The sequence below is a fragment of the Phyllostomus hastatus genome, unplaced genomic scaffold (assembly GCF_019186645.2).
Source record: "Phyllostomus hastatus isolate PE091 unplaced genomic scaffold, TTU_PhHast_1.1 phas_contig_152, whole genome shotgun sequence".
NCBI classification, from domain to species: Eukaryota; Metazoa; Chordata; class Mammalia; order Chiroptera; family Phyllostomidae; genus Phyllostomus; species Phyllostomus hastatus.
The window spans coordinates 5,064,724-5,083,715 of NW_025333622.1; the positions used below are offsets into that span (position 1 = coordinate 5,064,724).

At 34.7% G+C, this 18,992-nt stretch overlaps 1 protein-coding gene across 2 annotated transcripts in view; it reads right to left on the minus strand.

Moving 5' to 3' along the window:
• CUNH12orf50 (chromosome unknown C12orf50 homolog) overlaps nt 1-16,590 on the minus strand; it is a 28,550-nt gene extending 11,960 nt beyond the window's left edge. The window contains exons 1-6 of one of the 2 annotated variants that reach the window (XM_045830651.1): nt 16,537-16,590; nt 14,447-14,566; nt 13,995-14,115; nt 2,745-2,903; nt 1,705-1,782; nt 1,511-1,624 (exon numbers count right to left, since the gene is read on the minus strand). In XM_045830651.1, the coding sequence (XP_045686607.1) occupies nt 1,511-1,624; nt 1,705-1,782; nt 2,745-2,903; nt 13,995-14,115; nt 14,447-14,566; nt 16,537-16,590 (646 nt within the window). Of the gene's footprint in view, nt 1-1,510; nt 1,625-1,704; nt 1,783-2,744; nt 2,904-13,994; nt 14,116-14,446; nt 14,567-16,536 lie in introns of those variants that run through there. The other variant, XM_045830652.1, reaches the window with a different exon arrangement.
• Nucleotides 16,591-18,992: the final 2,402 nt, after the last annotated feature.

Genomic DNA, 18,992 nt, shown 5'->3' on the forward strand with positions numbered 1-18,992 from the left:
ACTTCATTTTGCTATAAAGGACATCAGTGGCACAAACGGTGAAAATTTTTTTTTGAAGTCTATAAGTAGTATTGTGTCAGTGGTAATTTCCTGATTGTGATGTTTATGTTATAGTTACATAAGATTTACATAGGAGAATCATGTCTGAAACTCCCAAACAGTTCAAAAATAATAACAATGCATATGTTTACAGAGAGAAAATTAAAAATCACATGTGTAAATGATAATATTTGGGGATAGCTGGGTAAAGCGTATTCATGAATTAACTGAAATTGTATTTTAAAATGGAAAGCTTTTTAAGTGAGGGGGGACTGATGAAAGAAGGTGAAGGGGTTATCCAAAGAACGGATATGCGTGACCCGTGGACGCAGACTACATGAGGGGACTGCCTGAGGAGGAGGAAGGGGAGGAAGGGGACTGGGGGAGGGGAGCAAAAGGAGGAAAAGTTGGGGCAACTGTAATAGCATAAATGATAAAATGCAATAAAAATTAATAACAATAGACATAACCATAAAGCAAAAGTGCATAGAATTGTCTTTATAATCTACCTTTTAAAATAATCATCACTAACTTGTTTTCTTTATACTTGTTTAGTTATTGTTTTGGTTTTTTGTTTGCGTTGTCTGGTTAATGTAGGCAATCCAGTCCTTCCTTAAGAGATTCCAACATCTGACGGTGTGTTGCTGCCACCTACCGCCACATGTTTGAATGGTTTGCCATAAACGTACTTACAGGAGAGACACTTCAACCTTTATCCTATGCTCATCTTGAGCCTGGGGGATGTTCCCAACTTTGTTTGTTTTTTTTATATTTTTAAGGTAGGAAGGAATTCAAATCATTCCTACTGCTGCAAAAATTGTTTTTCAACTCATCCTGGCAGTGGAAAAACTATGCAAACTTATGGCACCTATAGATTTTCTCTGAGTTCCTGGTTTTACACCCAGAAAACAATATTCTTATCTTGTCAAGGGAAAAGTGTTTACCAACAGAAAAATCAGATTTACCAAAATGTAAGATCCATGAAAGTCACAGCCTTGGAATTACCCACCTGCACCATCCCTGAAATTGCCTAATACACAAAAGGCACTCGTTTAATGAAGAAATATACCCTAGTTCTTCCTCTAAGTTCATTCCATGTATCTATCTCCTTTAGGTCATTCTAGGGCTAGGTTGTCCTTTCTATTCATAAAGAAAAATCTACACCTATTTCACATGAAGATTTATTTATATAGACAAATAAAATGGTAAAAGCAAACTATTTACAGAATTACTGCATGGGGTATGTAGTGTCACCATCTGTTTATGTAGTTTTCATTTTGTGGCTCCTGGGAAAATGTAATTATATTAACAGCAGCCTTTTATATTAAACTTACATCATGTGATAAATGTACTTCCTCTCACTCTCAATTCTGATGTATTTTTTTTTATCATTTAACTCTAGCATTTCACTGCCAATCACACCAAGTATCTCTAATGCATCACCTTGAAATGCTACCATTTAATTCCTTACCTTCTTGCAATTCGTTGCCATTTTCCAAAGGCTTTTCTAACTCCTTTTCTGCCATAGAGGATGTGCTTTTTAAGGATGAAGTATCTGGGGAAGTATGAAGCCTGTAGTATTCACCTAATTTCCCACAAGAAAAGTAATCATCAGTATATCTGTCACATCAAATGTTAGAATGCTCACAAATGCTGATTGCTTACCAGATTTATAACACATCTCCTTTATTGCTCTTTTTTCTTCAATTTCTTCAGGAGTCTTTGTCCATACACTGGAAGCATCTATAGGATATATTTGTTTTAAATTAAATTGTTCCAAAGCTAAATAATCTGAAAATTTATAAACCAAATTGAAAAAACCCAAACATTGTTCTCATGGATGGATTACTATTTTGTTGATGTAATTTTTTAAATCAATAATTTGTATACTGGCAAATATTTCTTATTTTTATATTTCATATATTAGAAAGACTCAGTCAAGAGAAAAGAAATGACTATACATTATGTGTCTTAAGCTGGAGATATAGATTCACATGTTGAGATCACATATGTGTGTTTGGAGAGAGAGGCAGATATGGGAGACATGGAGCTACAGTAGACAAAGGCAAACATACATGGTCCTATGCATTCCTGAGCACAGAAACTATGGCGGCTTATAGCCCATAGAAGGACACATTCCAAGGCAAAGACAGAGACAGAGTTTATTCTTCAGCATGTCTGTCTTGTGTACATACATGTTGGCACCACAGTGCTGTGATAACATGGAAGGAACAGGATAAACAAGGGAGAAAAAAACTGGGTTTTAACCTTGTTCATACTTTTACAAAGTTTAGTTGGGATAATGCAGATGATAGGGCTTTATAAATCATAAACTCTCTAAAGATTAAGTGTGAGGAAGACAGATGTAATCACACGATAAACAGATGGACACATATATATCAATGTTAAGTTATATATGAATAAAAGAAGTTATTAGTATCCCTACAAGTGACTGTATATATTTAAACAGGAAATGTGTCTCCCATTCATATAACAAAAAACCTCCCAATCCAAATAATAAATGTGTGTAGATACAAAACAAATTAGAACATAATAAATTTAACATGCTTAATAAATTTAAAGCTATTCTTCATAAAATCTGCCTTATGTATCACATTATAAAACCCTGGTAGTTAGGTAAATATGTAGAAAATATTATGAGGTTTTTGAAGGTGCACTATAAATCAAAGAAAAAGTTCACTAACCATTTTGCTCACCTCCTTCCTCCTCTTCTTCCTCAAAGTTAGTTTTTAAAACTAAAGGATGGCGAATGGGTCGTGATAGATTCTCTTGAGGTTTCAGGGGTTCTTGACTGTGAGTCAGGGGTGGAGTTCCATCCTGAATTTCCTTTTGTAGTGTATTATCTACAGAGAAAATGCAACATTTCAGTCTTATCAAAATATTCAACAATCAATCATTGTCCTGATTAACTGTATGTTTATGGAAAACTTATTAAACTAACTTACAAAATATCAACATTTTGCCTATAAGGCATGGAAAATATGCTAATTTATAGACTTTAAATAGTAATTATAACCATGAGTTAGTATATCACACTTTTAGTATAAATGCAAACTGATCACAAGCAGTATTGCATTCTTACATGAGATCTGTAGGATAAAAATATAACAACTGATCACATTATGACAAATTAACAAAGTCAAGCTCAAATAAGGGATAGCTTATGATGGCAGACTTTATGTATCCAAAAGAGGAAAAAATCCAATGGTTCTAGTTTTCTGTGGTTGGAGGTGATTATTTGGAAGTAAGAAAAATCATACTTTCAGATTTCTCCATTGGGTAAACAGGAGTTAGACTGGCCAAAGCTCTAGGTCATACTGAAATATTCTGTAACCTTCAAAACTAACCAGTAAATAACAGAAGTGGCTAGTGAGCACATGTATCTTCTATCATTCCTAATTCAACTTCTTTATTTTCTGAATCAGTATTTACTTAATCTGGCTAATTATCAGAATCAAGTAAAGAAATTTTTCAAATCATCTTTGGCTGTATGCTTTCTAAATTTCTGATTCAGTAGGTCTGGATTAAAGCCTAGAGATCTGATACTATGGTTTAAATATCCCAGGTAATTAAAAAGGCAGCCAAGTTTGGAAACCACGGCCCTAAATTGATGATCACCTAACTGGGGTCCTGGGTTATGGGAAGCCTTTCAGTGAGTATTACATCCCAATAATTTGAAAACAATCAACCCTATTCCAGATCCTCAATTTCCACTTCCATTTTCACCTTAATATTAATTTGTCTAAGAATAAGCCTGAGTTCACAATAGCCTTTCTCCTCTTTGCAAAATAAAAGCATACTTTCACTAATGCCAGCCTCTACTTTAGCACATTGACTAAAGAGAAATCCTCCTTTAGTGATTAATCAAGCTACCATGAACCCACAGGGCTCTCTCCATTACCTTAACTTGCACACATTTTTACTAGGATAAAATCATTATGCAGTAGCCAAATAATGCCCCCACCAAAGATATCCATACCCTGTGACTGCAGGTAGAAGTAAGACTGATAATTAGACTATTTTAAAACTGGCAGATTATCCTGGATTATTTAGGTGGGCCCAAGGTAGTCAAAAGGTCTTTAAAAGTAGAAGAGAGATGCAGAGGAAGGGAGCAAAAGGATGTGACAGTGGCAGCTAGGTAAGAGTGATGCAGCATTACAAAGCCTTGGCTATTCACTGCTGACTTTGAAGAAGGAAGAAGGGGGACATGAGTCAAGATGAATACAAGACCTGTATAAAATGGAAAAGGCAAGGAAACGTTCCCTGTCAGAGTTCCTAAAACAAATACAGCACTGAAGACTCCTTAATTTTAATCCAGAGAAATCTGCATCAAATTTCTAAACTATGAAACTACAAAATCATAAACCTGAGTTGTTGAAGCCACTTGGTGGGTGGTAATTTGTATTACCCACACATGGTTAGTGCTCCTGAGGTCCGTGGTGGAAGTTCTGATTTCAAATGCATGGTAGTAATTAAAATCTTTTGTTGAAAAATTTTGCTTCTTTCATTTCTGAACCACTGTTAAAATACATGCCTCTATTAAGGGAAATTCTAATGATCTCGATTAAAAGAGAGCACTAGTAAAAATTCTAAAGTAAAAACATGACCTCGAAGCTTCTTAGCTATTATCACTGTACGGGGTCTCACAGAAGTAACTCCTGCTTGAGTGCAGTTGGTAGGGTAATAATATGGGTGTAATAATTTATAGTTTTAATTTGAACATTTCACCTAAAATGTCATGTGGTTTGCTTGAGTGTGATATTGTTAGATTTCAAAACTATACACTTAGGATTTTGTAATAAAAGATTTTGTAAAGGGGAGCATTATTTGTGCCAGACCCTGTATATTCCCAAGACTTAGCATTAGCTGCCAAGAAAAGCTTCATTGAACATTCAAAACAGTAAATGTTAGAGTCACATTTTTAACAGTTTTATCGAGCTATAATTCACATAATATACAATTCACCCATTTAAGTGTACAATTCAATGGTTTTTAATATATTCACAAAGTTATACAACTATCACAGTGATCAATTCTAAGACATTTGATCACTCCCGAAATAGAAACCTATACCCATTAACAGTCATTCCTCATAAATTCCTAATGTTCCCAGCCCTACACAAGCAACTATACTTTCTGTTTATATGGAATTGCCTTTTCTGGACATGTCACATAAGTGGAAATGTGGTCTTTTGTACATGACTTATTTCACTTACCATAGTGTTATGAAGGTTTATTCCTGCTGTCAAAAAATAGACACTTTGGTTGTTTCTGCTGTTTTAGGCTTCTATAAATAATGGCATGAACACTTATGTACAAGTTTTTGTGAGGATATATGTTTTCACATCTCTTGGGTATAAGGGGTTTGTCCAGAAAAGGTCCAGTCATTGTTAATAAGAACGGTTTGCACAACTTCAACATAACCTGGTAGTCGAGGAGAGGAGACTGGAGTGCACATGCATGAACAGTGATGACTTCACTGTACTAGTCAGTGAGGGCAGTAGATGCCATTGAGTGAGCATGTGTACTGTGTGGCCATAGTATTAAAAATTACTGAGCAAGTAGAGCAACAAATCTGCATGAAATTTTTTGTTAAGCTTGAACATCCTTCCATGGAAACTGTTTCAATGATTCAGAAGGCCGTAGCTATGGGCTACTGGTGATTATCAGCTTCATGATGACAATGCATCCACTCATGCATCATTTCTCGTGCATTTTTTTTGGAGAAACATCAAATCACCCAGTGACTCAGCCCTTCTACAGCCCCAATTTGGCACCCTAAGACTTTTGGCTTTTCCCAAAACTAAAATCACCTTTTTGAGGTGACTCAAAAAGAAGAGATTTCAGACTGTCAATGAGATTCAGGAAAATATGACAGGGCTGCTAATAGAGAATGGGACAACTGTGTGAGGTCCCAGAGTGCTTATTTTAAAGGGACTGAGGTGTCATTGTCTTGTGTTCAATGTTTCTTGTATTTTATATCTTCTTCAATAAATGTCTCTATTTTTTATATTATATGACTTGTGAACAGACCTCCTGTCCAGGACTGCAATAGCTGGGACATATGGCGACACTATGTTTAACCTTTTGAGCCAGACTGGTTTCCAAAGCAATTGGTCCAATTTTATATACCTATGTGTAATGTATGAAGATTCCAATTTCTGCTCATCCTTTTCAATTATTTTTATCTTTTTGATTTAACCATCCTAGTGGGTGTGAAGTAATATCCACTGAGCTTTTAATGTACATTTATCTAGTGGTTATAATTGATAAGCATCTTTTTATGAGTTGGTGGTCCAATTGTTTATCTTTAAGAAATGTCTATTTAGATTCTTTGCCTACTTTTGCAATAGAATTGTCTTTATATTATTAGGTTGTAAGATTTTTTATATATTCTAAATATAAGTCTTTAATCAGATATAAGATTGCAAATATTTTCTCCCATTCTGTGGGCATTCTTTTCACTTTCTTGATAGTGTTCTTAGAAACACAAAAGTTTCTAATTTTGATGAAATTCAAATTATTTGTTCTTTGGATATTTGTTCTTCTAGTGTCTTGTATAAGAAGGTTTGCATAACCTAAAATTCTTATAAGAATTTTATAACTTTAGCTCTTACATTTAAGTCTGTGGTATATTTTAAGTTAATTTTTGTGGGATGTAAGGAATGAGTTCAAATTTATTTTTTTATGTGGCCACCCATTTTACTCAGTGCAATTGATTGAAAATACTATTTTTCCCCTAATGAATGGTCCATGTACCTTTGTTAGAAAAAAAATTGACCATATACTGATTTGTGTAAAGGTTTAATTCATGTCTTCCAATTTCATCCCTTTAAGCTACATATCTGTATTTTACGTGAGTATCATATGGTCTTGATTAATGCAGCTTTGTAGTAATTTCTAGCTTTTGAAATCATTAAGTGTGAGTTCTACAATGTTGTCCTTTATTTTCTGAGTTGTTTTTACTATTCTAGGTCCCTTGAATCTCCATATACATTTCAGATTCATCGTGTCAATTTCTGTATATAAGTCAATTGAGTTTTTCATAAGGGTGGCATTGAATCTATAGGTTAATTTGGGGAGTATTGACATATTAGCAATACAGCCAACCTATAAACTTGGGCATTATTTAATTTTTAAAATTTCACTATTACTTTCAACAGTGTTTTGTAATTTTGAATATAAGTTTTGCACTTCTTTAGTTAAATTAATTCATAAATATTTTATTTTTATGCTATTTTAAGTGGATTTTTTTAGTTTATCTTCAGTTTATTTATTGCTCATATATATATAAATACAATCAATTATTTTATGTTAATCCCTCACCCTGCAACTTATAGAATTTTCTAAATAGGACTTCCAGCCAAGATGGAAGTCCTATTGGCTGGACTTCCATCTTAGGTAGATACACTTTGTCTTCTCACACAACCAAAAGAACAACAACAAATTTAAAAACAAAAAATAACCAGAACTGCCAGAAAACTGAACTGTACAGAGGTCTGGCAACCAAGGAGTTAAAGAGGAAACATTCATCCAGACTGGTAGGAGGGGTGAAGATGGGCAGCGAGGCAGAGAGGATGCATGGCAAGGTGGTGGCTGGCAGACCAGGTGGTCCCACATTTGCATGCAGATAAGCCAGGAGGAACAAATGGAGAGTGAGACAAACCACACAACCCAGGGTTCCAGCATAGGGATATAAAGCCCCAAAACCTCTGGCTGTAAAAACTTGTGGGGATTGGGGCAGCAGAATAGATTCCCAGCCTCACAGGAGGGTTCGTTGGAGAGACCCACAGGGTCCTAAAATGTACACAAACTACCTACCCAGGAATCAGCCCAGAAAGGCCCAATTTCCTTGTGTGTAGTGGAAGAAGTGACTAAAAGTTAGCGGAGAGCTGAGCAAGTGTCATTGTTCCCTCTCTGACTCATCCCCTACATATAATGCAGTCAAGTGGGTTGCCACACCCTGGCTCTGCCCCTTGCAACTAACAGGCCAACAAAAAATATGGCCCAAATGAAAGAACAGATCAAAATTCCCAAAATAGAACTAAGGGATGAAGAGATAACTAATCTATCAGATGTAAAGTTCAAAACACTGGTAATCAGTATGCTCACAGAAATGGTTGAGTATAGTCACAAAATAGAGGAAAAAGTGAAGGCTATGCAGAGTGAAACAAAGAAAAATATACAGGGAAACAATGATGAAGGAAAGGAAACTGGGACTCAAATCAATGATTTGGAGCAAAGGAAAAAATAAACATTCAACCAAAACAGAATGAAGAAACAAGAATTCAAAAAAAATGAGATGCTTACAAACCTCCAGGACAACTTTAAATGTTCCAACATCCGAATCATAGAGGTACCAGAAGGAGAAGAGGAAGAGCAAGAAATTGAACATTTATTTGAAAAACTAATGAAAGAGAACTTCCCCAATCTGGCAAAGGAAATAGACTCCCAGGAAGTCCAGGAAGCTCAGAGAGTCCCAAAGAGGTTGGACCCAAAGAAGCACACACCAAGGCACATCATAATTAAATTACCCAAGATTAAAGATAAGGAGAGAATGTTAAAAGCAGCAAGAGAAAAGGAGAGAGTTACCTACAAAGGAGTTCCCATTAGAGTATTAGCTGATTTCTGAAAAGAAATCTGGCAGGCAAGAAGGGGTTGGAAAGAAGTATTCAAAGTCTTAAAAGGCAAGGACCTACACTCAAGATTACTCTATCCAACAAAGCTATCATTTAGAATGGGAAGGCAGATAAAATGCTTCCCAGATAAGGTCGAGTTAAAGGATTTCATCATCACCAAGCCCTTATTATATAAAACGTTAAAGGAGCTTATCTAAGAAAAAGAAGATCAAAACTATGAACAGTAAAATGACAACAAACTCACAAATATCAACAACTGAACCTAAAAGCAAATACAAAAACAAACTAAGCAAACAACTAGAACAGGAACAGAATCACAGAAATGGAGATCACATGGAAGATTATCAGTGTGAGAGGGAGAGGGGAGAATGCGGGAAAAAATAAAAGGAATAAGAAGCATAAATGGTAGGTACAAAATAGACAGAGGGAGGTTAAGAATAGTATGGGAAATGTGGAAGCCAAAGAACTTACATGTACGATCTATGGACATCATCTAAGGGGAGGCAATGCTTGTGGGCAGGGGGGTGCAGGGCAGAGGGGAGTAAAAGGCAGGGAAACAATGGGACAACTGTAATAGCATAATCAATAAAATATATATTTAAAACAATAATAAATAATAATATAAAGAAAATGCTTAATATAAGGGATTACTTAAAAACACTAAGTATGAGATTTTTCCCACTTCTGATGACCCTACTTAATTTTTTAAAAATTATAATTAAAATTTCAGTTACTACTGTCCCAGAAAGCAAGTCTGTGGAGATTTCAGACATGACTAACAAATGTTAGGAGTAGAGGACCAATATTTGAGTACCTGCCTTTACTTTTTTGCACTTTTAGAAGAGACACAGTGTCCAGTCAGGATGAAGAGTCACGCATTTAAACACAAATTGTTTCAAAAGCCAACGTTGTTTGGGCTATTGCATTTACTCCACACCTCTTCTCCCCCAAAGAGGACGGAACTGAGTTAAACAATGGTTTTCTCTTATAATCATTAACAATTAATTATCTTACTCTGTCTTAACCTCCCCCCTACACACACCAAAAATTAGTCATTTACTGATGCATGTATTCAAATTGAATTGTTTATTAACCTATTTAAAAGTCATTTATTAGACAATGGTTCTTCAAGACTTAAGATAAAAAGGTCATGTACACATATTCGCTTAGGCAAGACCTTCTGAAATGAGCTGATGCAAAGTTTATTTAAAGTGTCCACATAGTCACCCAAGGCATCTATAAGACAGTGGCATAGAATAAGGAGAATCAAATATCCCATTCATTACAGAAGAATTGCTTCAATATGTCAACTACTGTGTTTTGAACAAATTCTCCCCTAGCAAAATTTAGGTGTTCATTAAGAACAGTTATTCTGAGTAAATGGTTATATCTGAGTATATCTAATGTATATCATGGGAGAAAGATAAAGTCCCTGCCATGCTTGCAAAGAAAATATAAAATGTACTCAGAAATGCCCACCCAATTTTTATAATCAGAGCAAGTATCAACTGATTTCTGTTTTCTTCACATGATATAACCGAGCTTGGTAATTCCCAAGCACTATCATTCAGCTTAGCAGCTCTTTGATTTTTAAACTTGGAGATGATAACCGGAGGGATCCTATTTCTAAAATGTCTGGTTTAATAACATTTAAGTGAAGTCTCTTTCAAAAGAGCCCAAAATCTTTTTTAATTTTATAGCAGATTAAAGTTTAAACTGAAAACATTTTATATCCTCAGACCAAAAAAAAAAAAGGTAGGTCTCTTGATAATTGCAGTTTAAAGATAATGTACAATGGCAAATCAACTAACGAAAAATGGCTTTTGGCAAACGCCTCCTTCTGGAAGAGCATAGCTGGCTGCTGAGATAGCATTGGTGTGGTTGGTCTCACCCACTTAACATGGACCACATGATGGGTCTTAATGCCTTGATGAGAGACCTTAGAAATTTTCATAGGCTGCACTTTTTAATGTCTAAATTTTAGCTTATTTTAACCTGACAGACAAAATTACTCATACATTGAATTGATAGTTATAGTTTGCTACCAAAGAATTGTCATAATCCCACCTGAATTTTTCAATCTCATGCACTTATTGAAACATAAAAGGAAATACTTTGATAAATTTACAGTAATCTTTGTCTAAGGTGAGAAAATTCATGGTTCCAGTTTTGGTTGACATGGACCTTGGTGGATAGGTGTTCCTGGAAATATTGTAGGAAATATTAGGTCTACAAAAGATCAAATTAGAATTTCTGAGGTATTGAAATATTTCCAAAATGAATAGGTAACATGGTAGTTCAACATATAATTTAACTGAGCTTGGTAATTCCTACAGTCTAGAAACTGAATATACTTTCCTAGAGCACAGAAAATGTGTCTGGACAGAGGAAAAATAGTTGCCTGCTTAACACAAATACATGGATAGGTAAAAGTAAGTATACAGAAATAAATACTACAATAATTTAATAAATAATAAAATAAGAATAAACTTTGTGTTTTGCAGCTTCACAATTGGAAATCTATTTTTGCCAACCTCTGTACATACTGTTCGAAACTTTCTAGGGTATAATTGACCACTATGTGAAAGGTAATACTACATTCCTAGTTTAGGTGCTTGGGATTCATCAGTGAACTAAAGATAAATTCCTGCTCTTATGGAACATTCACTCTAAAGAGAGAAGTCAGACAATGAACAGTAGGTATAGAAAACAAGGAAATTATATTGTATCTATGAAAATTATAAGGGATATGGCAAAAAGAAGGTACAGAAAGGCCAGGAAGATAAGAAATGTGTAGGAAGAAAGCTCAAAGGCTGATTACATTTCAAAAGAGTGTTCAGAATGTACTTCATTAAAAGAAGAGGTAAAGGAATTAGCCATGAAGATATTGAGAGAAGTGGATTTTATGTAAGAACCCTAAAGCAGGAGTGTACTAACATGCTCTAGGAAAAGCAGGGAACTGGTGTGGCTCAAGCAGAGTGAGCAAGTAGAAGAGTTGTGGGAAATAAATTCAGAGAAGTAACAGAGCACCAGATCAAATAGAGTCCTTTAAGTCTCCATAAAAATCCCCAAAGTACAGAATTCAGAGAGCTTCTAGGTTGGTGAACATATCCACATACCAGGAAGGTGGCACACCCCAAATCCACAGGAACAGAAGTTCCTGTGCTCCGGCCCTTCCAGACTTTGCCTTATGTATCTCTTCACCTGGCTGTTCACCTGTACCCTTTATGATACCCTTATTATATAATAAACTGCAAAACATAAGTAAGGGTTTCTGAGTTCTGTGAGCCATTCTAGCAAATGATTCATTTCAATGAGAGAAATCATGAGACCCTCAAATTGTAGCCAAGTTAGTTGTGAGGAACCTAGGGACCTGCTGCTTGGAATTGATATCTAAAGAAGGGGCAGTCATTTTGGATTTAGCTTGTTAAGGCCTGTGGAGTCTTTCCAAATCTCAAAATAAAATTTACTTGGAGGATACCCATCTGGTGTCACAGAGAATGTTCGGTGTGAGTTGTGAGTATGGTAGTAGGGTAAAAGTAAAGCAGAAACACAAATGAGCATTTTGTTTTCCTAGACAAACTGACATAAAGAGGAATAAAGGCAGAATGGAATAAGTCCTGGTGAATTCAAAACAGGTAAGTGGACATGATGAGGCTGTGTTGGAGGGTAAAATGAGTGTGTGTGGCTCCCTCTTGTCCCCATTAGATGGAAGAAAGGAGGCTTGAGGAAATGGGGAATTAGCATCCTATGAACACAGCTATTCCCTTTCACGATGGAGGCAGAGTGCCGAGGGGAAGGGTTTGGTCCCAGTGCCTGAATCTAGCTTATACTGCACTAAGAGAGGGAAAAGCTTACTCAAAGAGTCAGGCTCAGCCGGACACTTGTTGATGAAATCAAGAATTCTAGAAAAGCCATGTTATATTTGACCCCATTATTGTCTGTTTAGTAGATGATATAATAACATGTATCCCTACAAACCTTAGCCCAGAGAATGTCTTATAGTTGTTAGCCAAATAATTGTCAGTTACACATTCTACCCTTTCTTTGTCCAGCCACACAGCCTTTATTTCCTGCTATCCTGAAAGAGCTGATTTGACAGATAGTAATTTATCCATAGACCATTAGGAAGCAAACTAGATATACACTAGATATAAAAAATTTAGTAAAATGTTCCTCATGAAATAAAATCATGCTAAATGTATGCAAATGGGGCCAAGTTAATCATTTAGTAGGTGCAAAACTTTGATGCCAGTAGATTACCTTTCAGTAGTCATCTATCCATCCCCCATTCGCCTCTCTATACATCCGATTTTACTGAGCAACTGAGCTCCAGATACTGTGCAAAGCATTTGTAAAGGAACTAGTCATGATCCCTATCCTTATAATGTTTACAGTTTAGTGAGGAAGAGAAACACATGTGATGAATATTATAAGGTCAGAATTTTCCAGAAGAATACAGTAAAGGAAACTAATTCTTAGTTATCCATTTGCCAAGGATTAGCTGAAGCCAAATTTTCAAATCACAAGATCTGATATCCTGTAGGCTTATTTCTGGAACTACTATTCCATCACGAAAAATATTCCATAGCCGGAGAGTGAAATGACTACTAACATCAGGGAAACCTGATACCCCTTAAATTCTTAAGCAAGGTTCTTGACATTCACCGTTTTAGTCTACGTTGTCTTCTGAATCTTCCCCAACCCCCCAAACGTAGCGTGAAGTTCAAGCACATAGTCGACTCTCAGTATCATTTAGTTGGATTGAATTGTGCCATACCTTTTGTAGGAGTGGGATCACATTTTCTCTACCACTTTAATCTTAGGAAGAACCCCATATAGCTGCTCTTCTGGAAATAGAAGTGTGCAAAACAGAGCATGCCCTTGCTCTCCCTACCTATGAGATTGGTTTCTGCACATTCAAAGGGGAAACAGTGAGGCTATGACTTCTGAGCTTGGTCCCAGTTGTGTGTGCAAGGACAGTTTCCTCCTACCTAGTGAGGTCAATAGTCATCCTACTTTTCCGGTGAGTAAAATCCACTGTAGGTACACAGAGTTAGAGAAAGTTTAATTTGTTCTTTGTTCACATACTTTATCTTGTTAGCTAAATGATGGCTCATTCTAAACTTTATCTCATGAGTCTTGATAGACTCCTCCTAAGTCATCCATTGGCTATTAAACCATATTAAACCATATTACTCACCATGCCATACTTTACTTAATGTGTTATTCTATGCTGCTACTCCAAAACCAGATTATAATATGGTATGTTCATGTTATTCAAAATATACTCACTGCTACTTGGTGGCAAAAATAATCCATTGATATTTCGAGGTTTGCTGTGATAAAAGATACAACTGATCTTCACACAACCAAGAGGTTGAGTTTCCCAGAAGCATGAAATACTGCAGTTTTGCTAGACAAAGGAGGCGGGAGACATGCAATATCAGATATCATAATAAATACTATGTGCTACAACACAACACAAAGTGAAAAAATCTATTGTAATTAGTGATTCAGGGTTCTGTGTGTTTCCTGGTTTTCAATGCTTTTAAGCTTTGCTATTTAAGACACAATGATTATTCCTAAAACATACTCCTCTATTTTCCTAAGGTTTTAAATTGAGCAAAGTGCAAAATGCCTAAAATTAAGGAGTAGAAAAAATGTTTTCTCTACTGTTTTATAATAGTTCAATGTTAATGAAGGGAGACCATTTTAACAAACATAATGATGTTGAGTCATTCTACCTGCATTTCCATGTGTCTAAATCTGCAAAGTGGATCTAAACATTTGCCCTCTCTCCATAATGAGCACACAGTGTCACTGCCAAGGGCCTTTTTACAGTGTCGGAATCGGCACTGGGAACCCTGAAAGAAAGAAGTAAACAGTGTAGAAAACTCAATATATTAACATTAATGTTCAACAACAATAAGTTGCTAACTAATTAAAGAAAATATGAGATCAAATTAGAATTTAAAAATACCACAAATATAAGGCCACAAGTTTAAAATTTAACAAATTAGTATATTTTCAGTAAGAGATTTACAATATAATCTAATTAAATGGTTCCTGTCACAAGTCATTGACCAAATGTCATTTTTTATAATCATTTAATCCATATGGTTCACTCAGGATAAATATGTGAGACCAGTGATACTTTTGATCACATGCCCATGACAGACCAACTTCCTTTCAGAAGCCAGATATTTTTTTCCAAGTCATATCCTACTTGTGGAGATGATCTGTATTACTCAATCTTTTTTATTAAATGTTTTTTTAGTCTACGGAGATAATGTTGTGTTTATATAAGGAAAGTGAATGGAGCTTAAACTTTAAATTATTATGACATTCTGAGTAATTATCATATTATGTTACATTAAATGTGCCTTTGGTCTACAAAGATAAAACAATTGTGCCAAAACATATACACACCAACATCTTTATACCAACAAAAGCAAAAGCAGATGTGGATTATTTTAATGGGATGCTATAACTTCTTTTATTCTTTGTCTTTTACACACAGATCCAGAGTGGAAAAACTGTAGGATTTTTAGGCAGAGAGGTAGGTAACATACAATAAAAAGAGATGATTAAGTTCTTCCCCATTTTGACACATGTCCCGTGGTTGTTTCTTATCTTTGACCACCCACTTATTCCTGTCCTCACGCCCTACCCATTTTAAAAGTAGATCTTTTAAAACAGTCCAAGGTGTTCATAGTACAAGGTAATGTGAAGAGGCTAGATAAAGCAGTATTTGAACTACTGACTCGATCACTGGTCCACAGTCACAGTCAATACGTTACTCCCCACTATGAGGCCTCGGTTTCCTCATAGGCAAAAGAGGAATAATATGACCTCCTCGCAGATGGTGGTAAAAATTATGTGAGATACAGTATCATGATTGCAATTGTTATTTCTATTTATTTATTTAATTATTTTTGAACTTTCTATCCTATCAGCCACTGTGCTAAGTATTTGCAGATACTAGCAATAAAACAGACAAAACTCTCTGCCCACATAGAACATAAATTCTATTATTATTTTTCATCCTGGGGTTTAACCATAAGGTAACAAGCAATAGAAGCAAATCTAATTCTAACAGTCAGAGAAGTTGATTCCATTCAGGTTTCCTAGCAGAGAGGAAATACCTTAAACTAGACACATCCTGTCTCTCACCAGGTTCATTCTGGCATTAACATGAAGCTTCAAACATTGAGTCTCTACCTTTATTTGGTTTCATTGTGATCCATTAATCCTAATCTCTTAGATTAAAATTTTTTTTCCATTTAATTTTATAAACTTAATTCATATCTGGCTAATTTGTTTATATTACTCTCATTTTTCTATGATATTAAATGTCTGTTGTTACTCAGATTTTTGACAGATGAAAATTCATAACCTGGGTTAATGAATTTCAAATAAGGAATCAATTTGATTTTAAACTAAGTTTGATAATGGCCTGGACTTATTTGAATTTATATGGCTGAAATCAAATTAATCAAAACAGTATGATATATCATATAATGTTTCATATTAGTAATTTGATACCTCAAAGACTCATAATACAGGCAAAAGTGCCACATAAAGATGAAAAAAGCCATCGGCATGTAACTGGCATAAATAAGGGTAGTTTCAAATAAATATTTTAAATTATCACAGATTTCCCCAGAGATATTCAATATATCAAAAATACATGATAAGCTTTTACTTCTGATTTTAAATACATATTTTATGTAAAATTAGTACATTTTGATTCAGCAATAGAAATTATTGCCATATTGTCTTTCATTCTAATAAGATTTAACATGTGAAGTACTATAAATTGTATAATATTTACCTTTATGCATGTGGAATTAAAAAAGAAATAGCAGTCATTCCCAACTTCTGCCATTTTCAACTCTTGTGCTGCTAATCCAATGTTTTTTAATAAAAATTGCAGAAACACAAATATAAGAACTATCAGTGTGTAAGGGGGGAAAAGACTTTCTTTTCCACAGTCTTTCAGGCTATCAGTAGTATTCCTTTAAAACTGACCTCCTGTTGACAGTATATCACACAATAGGTAATTCTTAAAGAAATTTAAATTAGAAGATACCTTCTCTAGCTTTCCAGAAATGTTGTAAGTGGTTGCTAGTAAGCACACAAACTCAAACTTCCAGAATTTTCCTCATTGTTACCAAATCCATTGTTTGCTCATCATAAATGACCTCACATGTAACTGTAGGTTAGTTTACCTTAGTCAATACCGTACAGTACTTCTCTTAACCACGTTTAGTATATTAACCAAAAATGACTAGGAAAAATAAAATATTTTTTTCACTATTTAGTTCATAATTTCATAACTTCAAATTAGTTTTTTCATAACTTCAAACTATTTTTTTAATATTTAGTTCATAATTTCATAACTTCAAATTAGTAAGTACTTCACAATTAAATGGCTATTTTCTAAACCTTATTTCTACATATGGTTTGAAAAAAATAAAATTTTAAATAGGTAAATATATAATCTTTGTTTCAAGATAAAAAATTGTTAAGTTATGTACTCACCGCTATCCACTGATTTGGAAAAAAACATCATTCAGATTTCAATATTTTAATAGGAACTTGAAAATAAATTAGATTACTTATTCATCTTGTAGCTATATTCCATCCATTCATTATTCATCCATCATAAAATGAGAAAGAGCTTCTTCCTAAAGCAGAAAGGTTTCAGAGCGCTTGCAAATTTTGAGTATTTGTTGAAAGCAAAATGGTGTACTCTGATTTCCAGAATGAGACAGAAAGCAGTTGAGATCTTTCTTCATCTTAGTGTCTTTACTAAAAGTACTAAAACCTAGCAGAAGTTAACAAAATTATTCACAGTAGGTGACTTGGAAGGTGTCATAGAGATGACAGATTGAACTAGATCAAAATAGCATTGTACTCTTAATTGGAAACTTAAAAGATCAAGAGATATGGATTCCCATTTTTGTCTAAGTAAAACAGACTAACTTGGTATGAACTTGTTGAATACAATGCTTTGTGTAAAAATCTAGGAACTAAAATAAAGAAAATATTTAGAAAAAAGTTGTTTGCCTATAACTATAAAATAAGAGAATAGAATGAAGTAGGCAGTTTACTACTGCCTACTAAAAGTAAATTAAAAAGTAGAGAATTAATATTAGGCTGAATCCTTTAGTATACTAGTAGAAATTTATGGAAAAGTCTAATATCTTGTCTTTTATTTTGCCCTACTAACTCTACAATGAAGTATCCATCTTAGGCACATAGGTTACTGGGAAAAACACCCCTAAGCAATATAGGTAACTAGTCTTTAGGTCCAGGTAAACTCCTTCTCCACCAATGAAGTTTTAGCTGCATTGGACTATTTCTAAATACTGTTACCAAACATCACTATTGTATGTAATGATTATATGTAATTCCCTGATTAAAGCCATTGTGAAAAATCCATGTTTTATGTTTGGAAAAGGAGGAACTAATGTTTTTACCTCTTGAAGTATATCACGAACAACTACATTCTAATAAGTAGCAAAAACAGGTCAAACTAAAATGGAGATTTTTTGTTTTGCTTTTGTTTTTTGTCATTGCAAAGAACAGTCAATAAATCTATATATTTTGGTAGTTTTATAATACCTGGGGCTCTAATCTCTCTCTCTTATTTTCTTTTCTTTTTCTTCCTTTTTTCCACCTTTTCCTTATTCATGTCTTTCCTGTTGTAAAATTCATTCTTGTCTTCCAGGGGAAACTATGACCTTACCATGTGAGTTTTTATTCCTAGTAATAGAGATACAAAATTTGCCTCTGCAGATGGGGACAGGCCCCAAAATTCTTTAAATATTTTGTGTTGGCCACCACACTGTGTCTTTCATCTTAGGTGCATGCTAGCACACTAAAACATCAGTCGGAGAAGAAAGTCTCTTCCAGGGTGTAATCAAATAACGCCATGTTAAGTGTGGGGGCTGGTAGAAACCTATAGATGACTGTACAGGTTTATGAGGATCAGGCTACTACCCATCCATATAAAAGTCTAGTTTATAACCCTGGATTTGTCTTTTGCCTTTCTCCTGACTTGGACTTCTATTTCTGCCATTGCCTTTGCACTAATGGACAAAAGCCCTGGAAATAAAGTGGTTTTTTGAAGAATGGTTCACCTACTGCTAAAATTCAAAAAAGCAAGCGGAATGTTTTTTAAGATAAGCCTTTTCCCCCAATGACAGAATGTTAGACCTAGAAGGTTCTGTGGCAGTTTGGGAAATGGCAGTTGATAGTTGTGAGGGTTACTTAATTGTTGTC